Source organism: Cygnus atratus, chromosome Z (assembly GCF_013377495.2).
Source record: "Cygnus atratus isolate AKBS03 ecotype Queensland, Australia chromosome Z, CAtr_DNAZoo_HiC_assembly, whole genome shotgun sequence".
Lineage (NCBI taxonomy): Eukaryota > Metazoa > Chordata > Aves > Anseriformes > Anatidae > Cygnus > Cygnus atratus.
The window spans coordinates 22,935,402-22,949,282 of record NC_066396.1 but is presented as its reverse complement, the minus strand read 5'-3'; the positions used below and the strand labels follow the sequence as shown (position 1 = coordinate 22,949,282).

At 37.3% G+C, this 13,881-nt stretch overlaps 1 protein-coding gene across 1 annotated transcript in view; it reads right to left on the bottom strand.

The window, feature by feature from the left end:
- Positions 1-7,425: 7,425 nt before the first annotated feature.
- Positions 7,426-13,881, bottom strand: part of SREK1 (splicing regulatory glutamic acid and lysine rich protein 1) — a 38,078-nt gene continuing 31,622 nt past the window's right edge. Inside the window, 3 exon segments of the mRNA XM_035553483.2 lie at positions 7,426-9,729; positions 11,659-11,794; positions 12,572-12,667. Of these exon segments, the coding sequence (XP_035409376.2) occupies positions 9,577-9,729; positions 11,659-11,794; positions 12,572-12,667 (385 nt within the window). The 3' untranslated portion in view covers positions 7,426-9,576.

Here is a 13,881-nt window from a genome sequence, read left to right as displayed (position 1 = left end):
TCTTACCTCACTGGCCGAGGATGACACAGATGCCGGGAAATAAGATCACTTGAAAAGGGGCATATTACAATTGCTATTATGAGCTACTGTTGGACTAGAGCTACACATCTGATAGAACAGAAAGTTCTTAAATAAAAGCACGATTTCTATGTTTTATGTTTCTACGTTCATAGCTGTTGAATTACCTCATTCCTTGCAACTATAAATTACCAAGTAAAAATGATCAAAGGGAATGTGATTTATTAGAATGAATTAACATGCAATATGTGGTTCTTTTCATCTAGGTGTAAAAGCACATTAAATGCCTATTTCTAGTACATTCAGTGCAATGCAATGACCTAGTTCTACTTTTTTTTTCCACCAAAGATTCTAAACTGTGCTTTCGAATAATAAACTCAGCATTGCTACACTTTGGTTGAACAAAGCAATTATTGTAAGTCCTGTTATAAAATTAGAAGAGTGAAGAAAATATTTCAGTGACTTAGTGCGTATTCCAGATTATCTGAGAAATAGCACTATAAAGCAGCCTCCTGCTCTCCGAAGGCTGACACCATAAACGTAGAGCTGTTGTCTTTCCATTCTCCTTGGAGATTAAGCAACAGAACAAACATACCAAGGTTCTAAGGATCTTTAACTGATCAGGAGATCTCCTTGCTGATACAAATAAAGTTTGGCCAAATCAAATAATGTTTTACAATTATCATAATAAATATCCAATCAACATCTTTTGTGGAGGTGGGCGCCTCTCCTCTGCATTCCAACAAATTCTTTAATAACAAATCTACCCCAAATATCTTCTGACAAGAATGCAAACCAAAATAAAAAAAAATAAAATAAAAAGCCTCTTTTTCCCTGTTTAATATATACTATCTCATAACATCTCTCTATTCTATGTTTCATTCAAAAGCACAGATCAGTTTGCTTCTGGCCTTCAGGCTCACCTATAACATAGATTAATATGACTTGCAGCATGGTATCTATTCCTAGATACCTAGTCCAGACTAAACTAGGCAGGATAACTGGGTTGCAAGCAAGTTGAACACTTGTGGTGAAAACAACAAACTAGTGGAAAGACAAGATTTGTACAGCTTTAAAGTCTTATTAAATGAGTCTTCGTAAAATAATACAGAGTATCCTGTTAAAATTGAACAAAGCAGAGAAGCAATTACAGAAAATGCTAGCATAATAAAATTGTTATAATCATTGCAATAGTGATTATACATTCAGAGTTCACATTGCACATGAACCAATGAATTTGCTTTGAACTTCTAAATCCAGTAATCTGAATCAACCTTTTAAGATATTACTTTAATTAAAGCTTTTCTTTAGGCTCTATCTTTAAAAAGAAATTAAAGATTTTTTCTAGAGAGAAAAACAGAAGAGAAAGAGAAACACAGTCTTCCCAATATCTGAAAGTGAAACAGGACACTTAATGAAAGACTAGTACTGACATTCATGTCTTCCTCGTTTCTTAAAACAAGTAGGCAAATAAGCCATGTATGCACAAAAGTTTTGTTTTAAAAGACAGCCTTTCTTAGTTAATTTTCAGCCACCTCTAAAAATATATATTTTTATTTATATTTTCTGCTTCAGGGAGTAAATTATTTAAGGAAATTATGAAGTATACAAAAAGGCAATATATAATTTTGAACGATTGCTAAGATACCTCAATAACCTTTCTCAGTTCTGTTTTTCCCTGCTTTCACATTCAGAGGAGAAACATCAAGTGCAGTTATCCATATCACAGATGTGTTGACTAAATCATCTGATCAGTAGGAGTTGAACCAGATTCGTTATAAACATGACAGCTCTCAAAATCACAAGATCCCTATTGACCAAGTAAATGTTTAATGTGTTGAGAAGCACATCACAAACCTTAGCACCTTAATGATTGTTATGTTTATTTAAATTCTTACAAATTATACAAAGTGATAGACAAGTTTAAGCACTGAAAAGTGAATTTTAGTATGAAAATACCCACGGCAATAACTTGACATATAGTGATGTTAAAAAGAAAAAGTTCTGCATGAACCCCTGATACTACTTAAATAAAAGAAATTTTGACATACCCCTACACTGACACATTTATTAACTTACTGTTTAAAAATGACAAACTCTGCCTGAGACTATGGTAGTTTTCTCTGGAGAAGAAAATGCCCTGCACACTCAGGGTGTGGTGGTGAGGGGGTGCAGGAGGTGTTCAGAAAGACTTTTCTGTAACTGAAGAATGAGGACACATTCAAGTACTTAACCCCCCACCACCATTCCTGTAACATCCTTGCCAACTTCAGTCCAACAAAGAATTCAACTCTCCTGGGGCAGAGATTTAAAAATAAAAAAAAATAAATCAAGCAAAAGATAGAATTGCTTCACAGCCATTTGCTGCTTTTCTTCTGAATTTAGTGGAAGTGAGCTTATTAATCATAGACTCACCAAGGGTGGAAAAGACCTCCAAGATCATCTGGTCCAACCATCCCCCTACTACCAGTGTCACCCACTAAACCGTGTCCCTAAGCACCATGTCCAACCTTTCCTTGAACACCCCCAGGGACAGTGACTCCACCACCTCCCTGGGCAACCCGTCCCAATGCCTGACTGCTCTTCCTGAGAAGAAATGTCTCCTCATTTCCAACCTGAACCTTCCCTGGTGAAACTTGAGGCCATTCCCTCTAGTCCTGTCACTAGTTATCTGTGAGAAGAGGCCGACCACCAGCTCCCCACACCTTCCTTTCAGGGAGTTGTAGAGAGCAATAAGGTCTCCCCTGGGCCTCCTCTTCCCCAGACTAAACAACCCCAGTGCCCTCAGCTGCTCCCCATAGGACTTGTGTTCCAGGCCCTTCACCAGCTTCGTAGCCCTTCTCTGGACACACTCCAGGGCCTTGATGTCCTTCTTGTACTGAGGGGCCCAAAGCTGAACACAGTACTCGAGGTGCGGCCTCACCAGAGCAGAGTACAGGGGGACGATCACCTCCCTGGTCCTGCTGGCTACACTGTTCCTGATACAAGCCAGGATGCCGTTGGCCTTCTTGGGCACCTGGGCACACTGCTGGCTCATGTTCAGGCGAGCATCAATCAGCACTCCCAGATCCTTTTCCTCTGCACAGCTTTCCAGCCACTCTGCCCCAAGCCTGTAGCGCTGCATGGGGTTGTGGCCAAAGTGCAGGACCCAGCACTTGGCCATGTTGAACCTCATCCCATTGGCCTCTGTCCATTGACCCAACCTATCCAAGTCCCTCTGCAGGGCCTTCCTACCCACCGGCAGATTGACACTTCCCCCCAGCTTGGTGTTGTCTGCAGACTTACTGAGGGTGCACTCAATTCCCTCACCCAAATCATCAATTAAGATATCAAAGAGGACAGGCCTCAACACCAACCCCTGGGGAACTCCACTGGTGACCGGTCGCCAGCTGGATTTCACTCCGTTCACCACCACTCTTTGGGCCCGGCCGTCCAGTCAGTTTTTAACACCAATAAAACTTTGGGACATTGTTTATTTACAAAGAAAATAACAACATAGTAGTAACATCTGATATTTCTTTACTTGTACCATTTCCTAGTTGCTTCATTAATGCAAAAATATATTTTGCCAACATGGAACAAGTTTGGATATATATTTATTAAGCTTAAAAGGCCTTCTTTATTACCAGAAATATCTGATTTAGAGAAGGGACAAATATATTTTTTTGCTGCTGTAGTGCAGAGGATCCCCAGGTATATCTGAGCCCAGGTTGTGACAGGTATTGTGTAAAACAAAGTGATCATGGCTCCTGCATCACGGAGAAAAACACCAGAAATGACCTACTGATAAGCTACAGGAACTGTGCACATCGAACTACTCTCTTGATTTCCAAAGCAGATCACTCATTCCTTTGATTAAATTATTATGAAAATTATGTATTTATGAAGTACCAATTTCTAAGTAGACCATGCTCTACCCACCACCATAGCACTAGTTTTAAGCCTGTGCACTACAGGTTTGAATAGAGCTACTTATCCTTCTAAGAAACCTGCTCATTTCCCACCAAACATCTTTAACACCTCCCTTCCCCTACCCCCCGTCCCTAACCCCCACCCTCCACCACTGGCATTTAACAATCAAAGAACACAAGGACAAAAAGTAATTTGTATAACTGCATTACAAATATAAACGGATATGATAAAACAGATCTGAGTGTTTTATCATTGCATTAACCTTCTCAATAGTTCAAAACTAAAAGATTAGTTCTTAGATGAAAACATGACCTTATCCTTTAGGAGTCGTCAGAGATTTTTTACCTAGCACACCAACTAGGTGCATCGGCACTGTAAGAGCTAATTCTCCGTTCAGGACATCAAGGACTAAGTGAAAGGAAGATGGAATGACTTTTTCAGTAGCTGATAACAGTCTTTCAAATCAAAAAACACAGGTAACCTTCTCAATGTGAGAAGAAAAATGTCAGTAGCGTGGTTAGTATAGAACATACTTTATACACCAATTTTAAGTCTTGCATCAAATTTGGCACTAAATTATCTTATATTAAAAAAAATGCAATGAATCAAAATAAAGTGTAAGCTGAAGCTCTCAGGAGAAAATAAACAAACAGCTAAACCCTCATTTTTGCTGTCAGTTGTTCTGATCAAAAATCATAAAACTGCCATGACAGTTTTTTCTTATGCCCTCTTGGATAATAAAGAGTTTGTGGTTTCAGAAAATGTCATGAAAAATGGAGTTCATAGATAGCTTCTCAACAGCCTTATTTACTCAAAGAATATGGAATTGAAGCATTAGAGAGGTGTCCTCTAACTATGGGGAATGTAGCTGCCTCCACATACTATCAGACAAGTTTCCTAAGCTGTTTTATACTTAAGAGACTGCAGAGGAAATTCCATACTAATACACTCAGACCCTGCAATGGTGCTTACCTACAAATGAAGCACTCTTGAATTTTAAATAAAAATAAATACTACATACAGAGAGATCTTCAAGAAGTTTACAAATAAGCAACTGAATTTATCTTACATTAGAAAAAAAAAACTTTTAAACAATTCTTTTAGTTTTCATTATTATTTTAATTACACTTTTCACCATATAAAAATAAACCTAACATACAGGCTGAAAACTGTTTTTCTGTTTATATATTAGCAAACAAAATTAGGTTTTAGATTCTCTTTAGGCAATAACACTAACAGTATCTACAAATTTCAACTGTCCACACACTATTCTTTGGTGAGAAAACTAAGTCTCTCTGAACTAAGCACCGACAGATTTGAATTATTTTAGCCACTTACAGACCTCAGCATTTGTGTCACTATGTTCAATTTTCACTTTTAAAACTATGACAACACCAAAGGCAGTGATTCATTGACATAAAACTATAGGTATCACGAAGTAGCATGTTGGACTCATAATATGCCCCAACTTGCAATACTCCATTGTGCAGAATTTATTTATTTCAAATTTACTATTAGAATTCCATTTCCAGACTAACTGAACTCAAGATGATTTGTCTTATTTTCTTCCTCTAACTGAATATTTTACAAAATTAAAATGCATGAGCTGTAATCTTGTTTCATTACAAACTAACAAAAACATAGCAATGCAGAGATGCTTCAGATTTAAGAGTAGAAGATACACACATCACTATGGCATTACCGCTTTTGATGGTTATACATGTTAATGAAAAAAAAGTAACTGAAAACAGTAATAAGGACACGTATGCAGTATATAACAATTTGCATCTTACAATCACAGCAGTCTCTACTTTTTAACTTTTGCTTAGACTGAAAGAAAATCACAGAAATCCCTAAATCTTATTACTATTACAAAATAACAGTACAAAGTAAAGGCAACACAAAGAAGCTACCATGCAGTAAACAGATTTACAGAGTTCAAAATTAATGTCAGATATTGCCTTACACATAACTAGGCTGGAAAACATTAGCAAACGACTTGCAAGTAATGCAGAGCATGTTACAGAATTTACCTTCTTAGCAGCAGAGTAAATGAACTCAAATGGTCAGCTCATTTCAGAAACCAGGCTGTGTGTTGGTTGCTGCTGTTAGCCAGCTGGCTAATTTAAAGCTAGTTCAGATAAATCCATTGAAAATTGCAATAAAAAGTTAGCAGGTGACTTAATGAGTAGGCAGAACCCATGTCTCACAGATTACAGGCATTCTTCAGATGTTACCACTTTCCAAACGAAATGACCTCCTCCATTTTAATTCCAAAATCTGAAAAACAAGTTTCTTTACACATATTATCATTAACATTTGCAAACAAAATTTCAGCCCTCACACCTGTGTAAATCTATTGACTTAACTGACAGCCACTTCTATTTTGAGGCTGGGATCCTGTTTTACCTGTGAACAGTCGTCTTCTGCTACCTTCCCCTTCTAAAAATCCAAACAAAAATCCTATCTGTTTTCCAGAAATGGTTTTGAGATAACTCTGGTCAGAAATGGAAGCTTCTGTATACATGCTTCAAACATTCTTAGCAATATGGCACCATATTGTCTTTTTTCTGAGCAATTACGAGTCGTGTTTTCAAAGGCCAAGTCGAATGAAATCATATTTAAAACAATACAGCTATCATGAACTATGCTGTTCTCACAATCTTCACTCAATTTTATTTAACTCAAAAAGTGCAAAAACAAATAACCTGACACCGCATCTCAGCATGCAACCTTGTTACAACGAAGGCAACAGATTTCCAGTGGAGGATGGACACCTTTAATGGGTTATGCACACAAACACAGCAGAGCAAGCAGGAACTTCATTACTGTGCTGCACTATTGGTTTAAAAAATGATCTGCCCCCTCTGCAGAGATGGGTTATTTTGCACAACCTTAGTTTTCTAATGGCAGCTTTTGACAAATGTAACAAAACCATCGAACACCTAATACAAATAGATACAGCTATCCTCATAGACACACAGTATTTATGAAGCAAAACCAGAAAATACAGTATTTGTAAGAAAATACAGCTTGGGGTGGGGAGGAAATGCGTGTATTTGGTGGTGGTGGTTTTTTTTTTTTGGTTGTTTTGTGTTTTTGTTTTGTGTTTTTCCATTCTTACTTTAAACTTTTCTAAGGGGACCATTAATTCACATACAATATAACACAATATGCTGCATACAGACTTCCACGTTATAAATTAGCTAGTAAACTGCCACCCTTAACTACGAATTTTCAAAGCCATATTTCTTAGCTAAGAGTGCACAAACCTTTACATATTCTGTAATTGCTATATAATAGAGCTATGCAACTTCAGGATAACAAACTCGGGAAATCAAACTAGCAACTGAAACATGATATACTAAGAGAATTCTAATTTATCCCAGAGAAGAAGAGACTTAGTTTTTCAAAGATATTGTAAATAATAAACGTATATTTTAACTTACATCCACTTTTCACATCAAAAGAAACTTACTGAATAAGACCAGATGATCAACTGAAAATATTCCTTTAATAAGTATGTAACAGCAGAAACTTCCCTCTAAAATACTTAATTTTATTAGTGAAATGGTACCAAAGATAACAAGTATACAAACAATCTCTTTGCTCTATGCTACTTACACATCATAAATAAGACAGCTGTTGTTGCAAGACACAATCTTTCACAGTCTTCCTATAAGCGTACAGATTTGTCATTCTTTTTATCAGAATAAGCTGTTTACCAGCCAACAGCATGTGGCTTAAACACACAAAAATGACTGTCTATACTTTACATGGTAAAGCATTTTCTATAGTCTTAAATGTACACAGTGGCAAGAACGGTAAATCCTATCAAAAATGAAGAGTGATTAAGCAGCTTCACAATCAAACTGGGTTTCATTACCTTAGGAATTGGGCAAATTCTTCATTTGCTGTAATATGCTTTTTTTTCATAAAAATTAACTACACAAAGGAAAGAAAAACAAATTGAAATCAAATCGCTAATATGCTATTTGTTTTAACAAAGAAACTCTTTCCATGAGGTAAGGCAATTAAGTCATTTGATTGTAATAAGTTGTATTAAAAATAATCTACCTGATTTTAGGTATAAGTAGGTTTATAAGTATGACTCTTACAAAATCTCACAATGATGAAACTGATTACATTAGTTCAGAGAGCACAAATCAGGTTTTTACTTGACAAAAATATCTGCTTTGTCATTATCTTCCTATATGCTTTCTCCCCAAAGAATGAAAAAAGAATCTCTGCCATATAACTCTTGTGTAAATTAGAACATTTTCTCCCAAATTATTTATCCCCCCAGCTTTGCATACAATTCCTTTTATATCACCCAATGTATAACAGAGAAAATGGAGAGGTAACAATTAAGGCCATCCAAATGTAATTAAATATCTAAAGGGCTGCCTTTGATGCAGGTGACCAGAAAATGCTCTTTATTCAGCTACTATATTTGTACAGTGGTGGTCCCCAAAATGTATCTTTGCTTTCACCTATATATTTTCTAATAATAAAAAATAAATGTAAAAATGGAGCCTTAGTATTTAAAGAAGTGAATTAAACATCCATTCTGACAAATCACTTGCATTCTTGTCTACAGTATGGTGGTGGCAAAACAGCAATAGAGATGATGTAAAATTTAGCTGAAAATGAGTAATAGCACATATACATTTCTAGAAAATACCACATTTTAAGAAGGCACTAAAGCTTCTGCTTGTGCTCCCATATTTTTTAAACAAATAAGAAAAAAATGTTTTCATAATGGCACCTGTACTATTTGCAGCTGAACAGACACACTGCAGTACATCTCAAAACAAAGCTGTAATTTCTGATGATATCATACAGATGTGCTCACTTCTGGAACGACAAAAGAAAACAACAAAACAACCCCCAAAATAACCCAATAAGCTAACCTAGTATCATTATACATGGCAATGTTCCTTTTAGGAACAGAAAAGTAGCATGCATTGTTCAAATACTTTAAAGGAAATATTGAGCTTAGGGATATTAGTAAGAAATTATTTTAAATAATAAAACCCAAGAATTTCAAGCAGTGAGCAAATGAGAAACATACTAGTCAGTGAGCATTTTAACATAAAAACCAAAAAAACCTTTCCTATAGTTGCCTTTTACAACAAAAGTGTATAGTTATGCACCATTTCCAAGCACATCAAACAGTACACATTGAAGTTTTTGTGGATTTTTTAACCCACAAGGTAAAACACAAGAGTCATCAACAAGCTATATTTTAAACAACCTTCAATGCATATCTTCAGCTTTTTTTTTTTTTTTTTTTTTTTTAAAGATAGTACAGGTTTACATCTTTCGGTTTCTACTTATTTGTAACAGCCTATGGCAAAACTTAACATAAATCGTTTTACCAATAAGTACAGCCATCATGGAAATGTGTGGATTTTCAGAGATGAATAGTTCTGATGGCATCTGCATTTTCATGGTATAACTACTTACTTATCCATGCCTTCTTGCTTTACAGCAAGAAGACAACAAAGCTATCACAAGAATTGGAAGAGCTACTATTACTACCAACATGTTCAGGTTGATTGCTTTGACATTTTCTTCCTCATTCTGGGAAATAAAAAGCTTTGGATTTCATTCCTTAGTTGAGTTAGAGGTTCATTCTTTGCTTTAAACCTCTTCCATTTTAATTGAGAGGTTATCTTCATTTGGTTGACAGTTCCCATTCTGTTGTAGTTTGACTTCATCTGTCCTTTGCGTATCTCTGTTGTCAATATCCTTCTCAGTTTCTGAATTCTGATCCTCCTTAGTGTAATCTTTGTCCTACCAAAGAGAAAATTATTTTGCAAAAAAATCACACTCTCAGCATTACAGGACAGACTCCCAACTAACTCTTGGTATTTTGATTGCCTCTATTTTTACATGCCTACCTTGTGTCAGCAATTTCTAGAATAGATGCACTGTTTTTTGTTTTTTTTTTTTTTTTTTTTTTTTGTTTTTTTTGTTTTTTTTTTTTAAAACAGCTTTCTTTTCAAGTAGCTGAAGTCAAGGCATCACGACAAAGTGTCAGCCAAGAAATCATTGTTGTAAAGTGATCTGTCTTTACCGTAAATATTCAGATAAAACAGAACAAACAGTATCACGGAACCTATGAGAAACAGCTCTAGAAGTTAAGACAACCGTATTTTCTAAACAAAACAGGATTTTTGATTTTTGTTTCATATATTTTGTCACATTACTAATGCATTTTACGTAAGAGAATTACTGAAGCAAACAGTGCACTAAGTTATACAAATCTGATGTTTATAAAAGCAGCTGGCACCAACAATATGAAGTTTAACAAGAGCAAGCACTGGATTCTGCGCCTCGGACACGGCAAACCCCAGCTATACATAAAGACTGGGGGCGAGAGGCTGGAGAGCAGCCGCATGGAAGGCAATCTGGGGGTTTTGAGTCAGCAGTGTGCCCTGGCAGCCAAAAGGGCCAACTCTGTACCCTAGGGTGCATCAGGCACAGCATTGCTAGCTGGTCAAGGGAAGGGATTGTCCTGCTCTGCCCTGCGCTGGTATGGCCTCACTTCAAGCACCGTGTGCAGTTCTGGGGAACCACGGTATAAAAGGACGTAAAACTACTACAGTGTCCAAAGGAGGGCAACCAGGATGGTGAAGGGTATGGAGCGGCTGAGGTCCCTCGGTTTGCTCAGCCCAGAGCAGAGGCAGGCTGAGGGGAGGCCTCATGGCGGCCTGCAGCTCCCTCACGAGGGGAGCAGAGGGGCAGACGCTGAGCTCTGCTCTCTGGGGACAGCGACAGGACCCGAGGGAACTGGCATGGAGCTGGGACAGGGGAGGGTCAGGCTGGGTGTTAGGGAAAGGTTCTGCACCCAGGGGGTGGTCGGGCACTGGGACAGGCTCCCCAGGGCAGTGGTCATGGCACCGAGCTGCTGGAGCTCAAGAAGCATTCGAACAATGCTCTCAGACATTTGGTCTGATGTTTAGGTGGTTCTGTGTGAAGCCAGGAGTTGGACTTGAGGATCCTTGTAGGTCCCTTCCAACTTCGGATATTCTATGATTCTGTGAGCTGAAACATTCTGAATACAACTACTCTTTAAATGCATACGGTTTTTCAAACTACAAGATTTGAATTTAAAGATATTTCATTATTCTTTTCTTAATCATACCACCTTCTATTTTGCAAGGTAAAACCCCATACCATCCTCCCCCAAATCTTCAACGTTACTTCCTGCACAGTTCAACATGCAGCCCAGGACAAAAGCTAACTGGGAGAGGCTGCACCATTAGAGAGTGAAAATGTATTTAAAAAAAAACAAAACAACAACAAAAAAAAACCAACGTATTTTGAATTTGATAGCCAAGCTGTTTCTGAAGCATGCTTCACAATAAGCTTCCTGCATCTTTATACAGATGCAGTCAGCTAACTCCTAACATATAGCACAGAACAGAAAAGAGAGAAACCAAAACAAAGTGCTTCTGTAGTCTATACATACAAGCTCCTACCAGTGTGGTAAAGTTCAAACACAAAGACTGATCAAACCGAGCTACTAACATCAAGCAGAGAATGACTTTCATGTCTCCTTTTGACAAAAGATAAACCTATACGTTTCAAGCTGCACTAATTTGATAAGGAAAAAAGAGAGGAAATAAGGGAGGAGGAAAAGAAAAAAGGGAGGAAATTTCAATAATCTTGGAGCACTTGGAAACATTCAGCTATTTATCACTTGGTCACAAAGCTTACCTTCAAAGTAGTGGTGCTTTTGTCAGATTTCTCCTTTCCCTCTTTTTCTTTACTACTTTTTTTCTTGGAGGTGGAACGTTCTCTTTCTCTTCTTTCATTATTTGTATCCCTTTCTCTTTTTTTTTCTTTCTTGTTTCTGTTTACAAAAATTATTACTCAGATCAGAATTTGGTCCAAAAGCAACAAATGTACTACCAATGCTTGCATCAATGTGCATTGTATAGTAATATGCACAGCACAGTAGCTAAGAATGTTGGTATCCTTGTTTGTTTTGTTTCAGAAATGGACAGCCATCTTCGAACCATTTAACTGCAAACTCCACTCTCATCTGGGGGGTTTCCAAAAAATCTCAAAATGTAACAAAAAACCCTTCATAAAGACAAGTGGATTTTTTTGACGTAAGAAGAATGCATGTGTTCAGAATGAACAGTATTTGCAAAGAGAAAAGCAAAATAAATTGTCTCCAAGGAAGGATTTTTATTATTTGAAGTAAATTTGTATCACTGACAGGTGATAGTTTAAAGCATTACAAAGCTCGAGCCCATGAAGCTGTGTGTTGTTTTTTTTTGTTTTTTTTTTTTGTTTTTTTTTTTTAATTAAAACTGAATCATATTGACCAACAGAGATCATCTGAAATGATGCAAAGGCATTAAATCACTGAAAATACTTTCCTGCTTTTTTTCTATAAAAGTCCCTGTATCCATTTTTGAATGTTTATTGAAAAACACCGACCTTTTCCTTACAACAGAGAATGATTATTAAAGATCTTCTTGCATTAAAAAACAAAGAGCAGAAACACAAATTGACTTGGTTCCGTTCATAATGACCTCTATGCCACATTTCAATTTGACAAAATATTATACCATTTTCCTCCTTTACTGCTTATTAACTTTTATGTTTACACCAAACTGACCTTCTTGGAGAAGGAGTTCGTGAAGACTTTCTTTTTGTTGTTTTGGATGTCTTAGGAGACTTGGAGGGACTTCTACTCTTCCTTTTACGCCTTTCTCTGCAGGACCAAGCAATTCAAGATCAGCAAAGAATACAAATAATAAGCTCAGGAATGACAAAATCTCTTATTTGCACACAACAACTACATAAATATCCCTGAGTTTAACATTACGTATGACCAACAATATCTGAAGTGTACAAAGCAAAAGTGTTTTTTTTTTTTATGTTTCATTTCGGTGGGAAAAAGGAGAATGAAGCAGGAAGTAGAAAAAAATTGTTGTGGTTATCTTTACATGCTTGTACTTAAACCTGCTTTGTACTGAAACCTGGTAACAACAGCAACACAGAATTCACTAACACTGTAGAAAATAATCTTCAATCAGGAAAATATTTCAATTGAATGAGTAGCCACCTTATAACTTGAGCAATATAAACTTCAGTTCAGCATGACTGAAGCTTAGAAGCAAACAGTGCAAAATGAAGCCCAAGCTCTTGTGAAGATCAAAATGGCAAAGGTTATATTTATTATTTTCCTATCAGTCCAAGCTCAACTTATAAAGGGAACAGATGCTCAATTTAAAAAGGGAACAAAGGAAGATCTGGGTAACTACAGGCCAGTCAGTCTCACCTCTGTGCCCAGCAAGATTGTGGAGCAGATCCTCCTGGAAACTATGCTAAGTGCACGTTAAAAATGCACTAAAACAGGACTCTGCATATGCCACAAAGAATCACAGACTCACAGAATCATTAAGGTTGGAAAAGACCTCCAAGATCATCTGGTCCAACCTTCCCCCACCACCAATATCACCCACTAAGCCACGTCCCTAAGCACCACGTCCAACCTTTGCTTAAACACCCCCAGGGACAGTGACTCCACCACTTCCCTGGGCAACCCGTTCCAAAGCCTGACTGCTCCTTCTGAGGAGAAATGTCTCCTCATTTCCAACCTGAACCTCCCCTGGCACAGTTTGAGGCCACTGCCCTCTTGTCCTATCACTAGTTACCTGCGAGAAGAGGCTGACCCCCAGCTCCCCACAACGTCTTTTCAGGAAGAAGTTAGAGTAGTTTGCCCATAAACTTCCAAAACAACATGGACATTTCACAAAAACATGCAGAATGTACAGAAACCTTTACAGACTTCTCTGCATTATATGAATCCTGAATTTTGAGGGCCAAGGGAGTTCTGCTTTTTTTCCAGTGAAGTGCTATCACAGAATCACAGTTAAAAAGGAAACAAGCTGCTGGCATGTTAGAAACTCAGGTAGCTGTTGT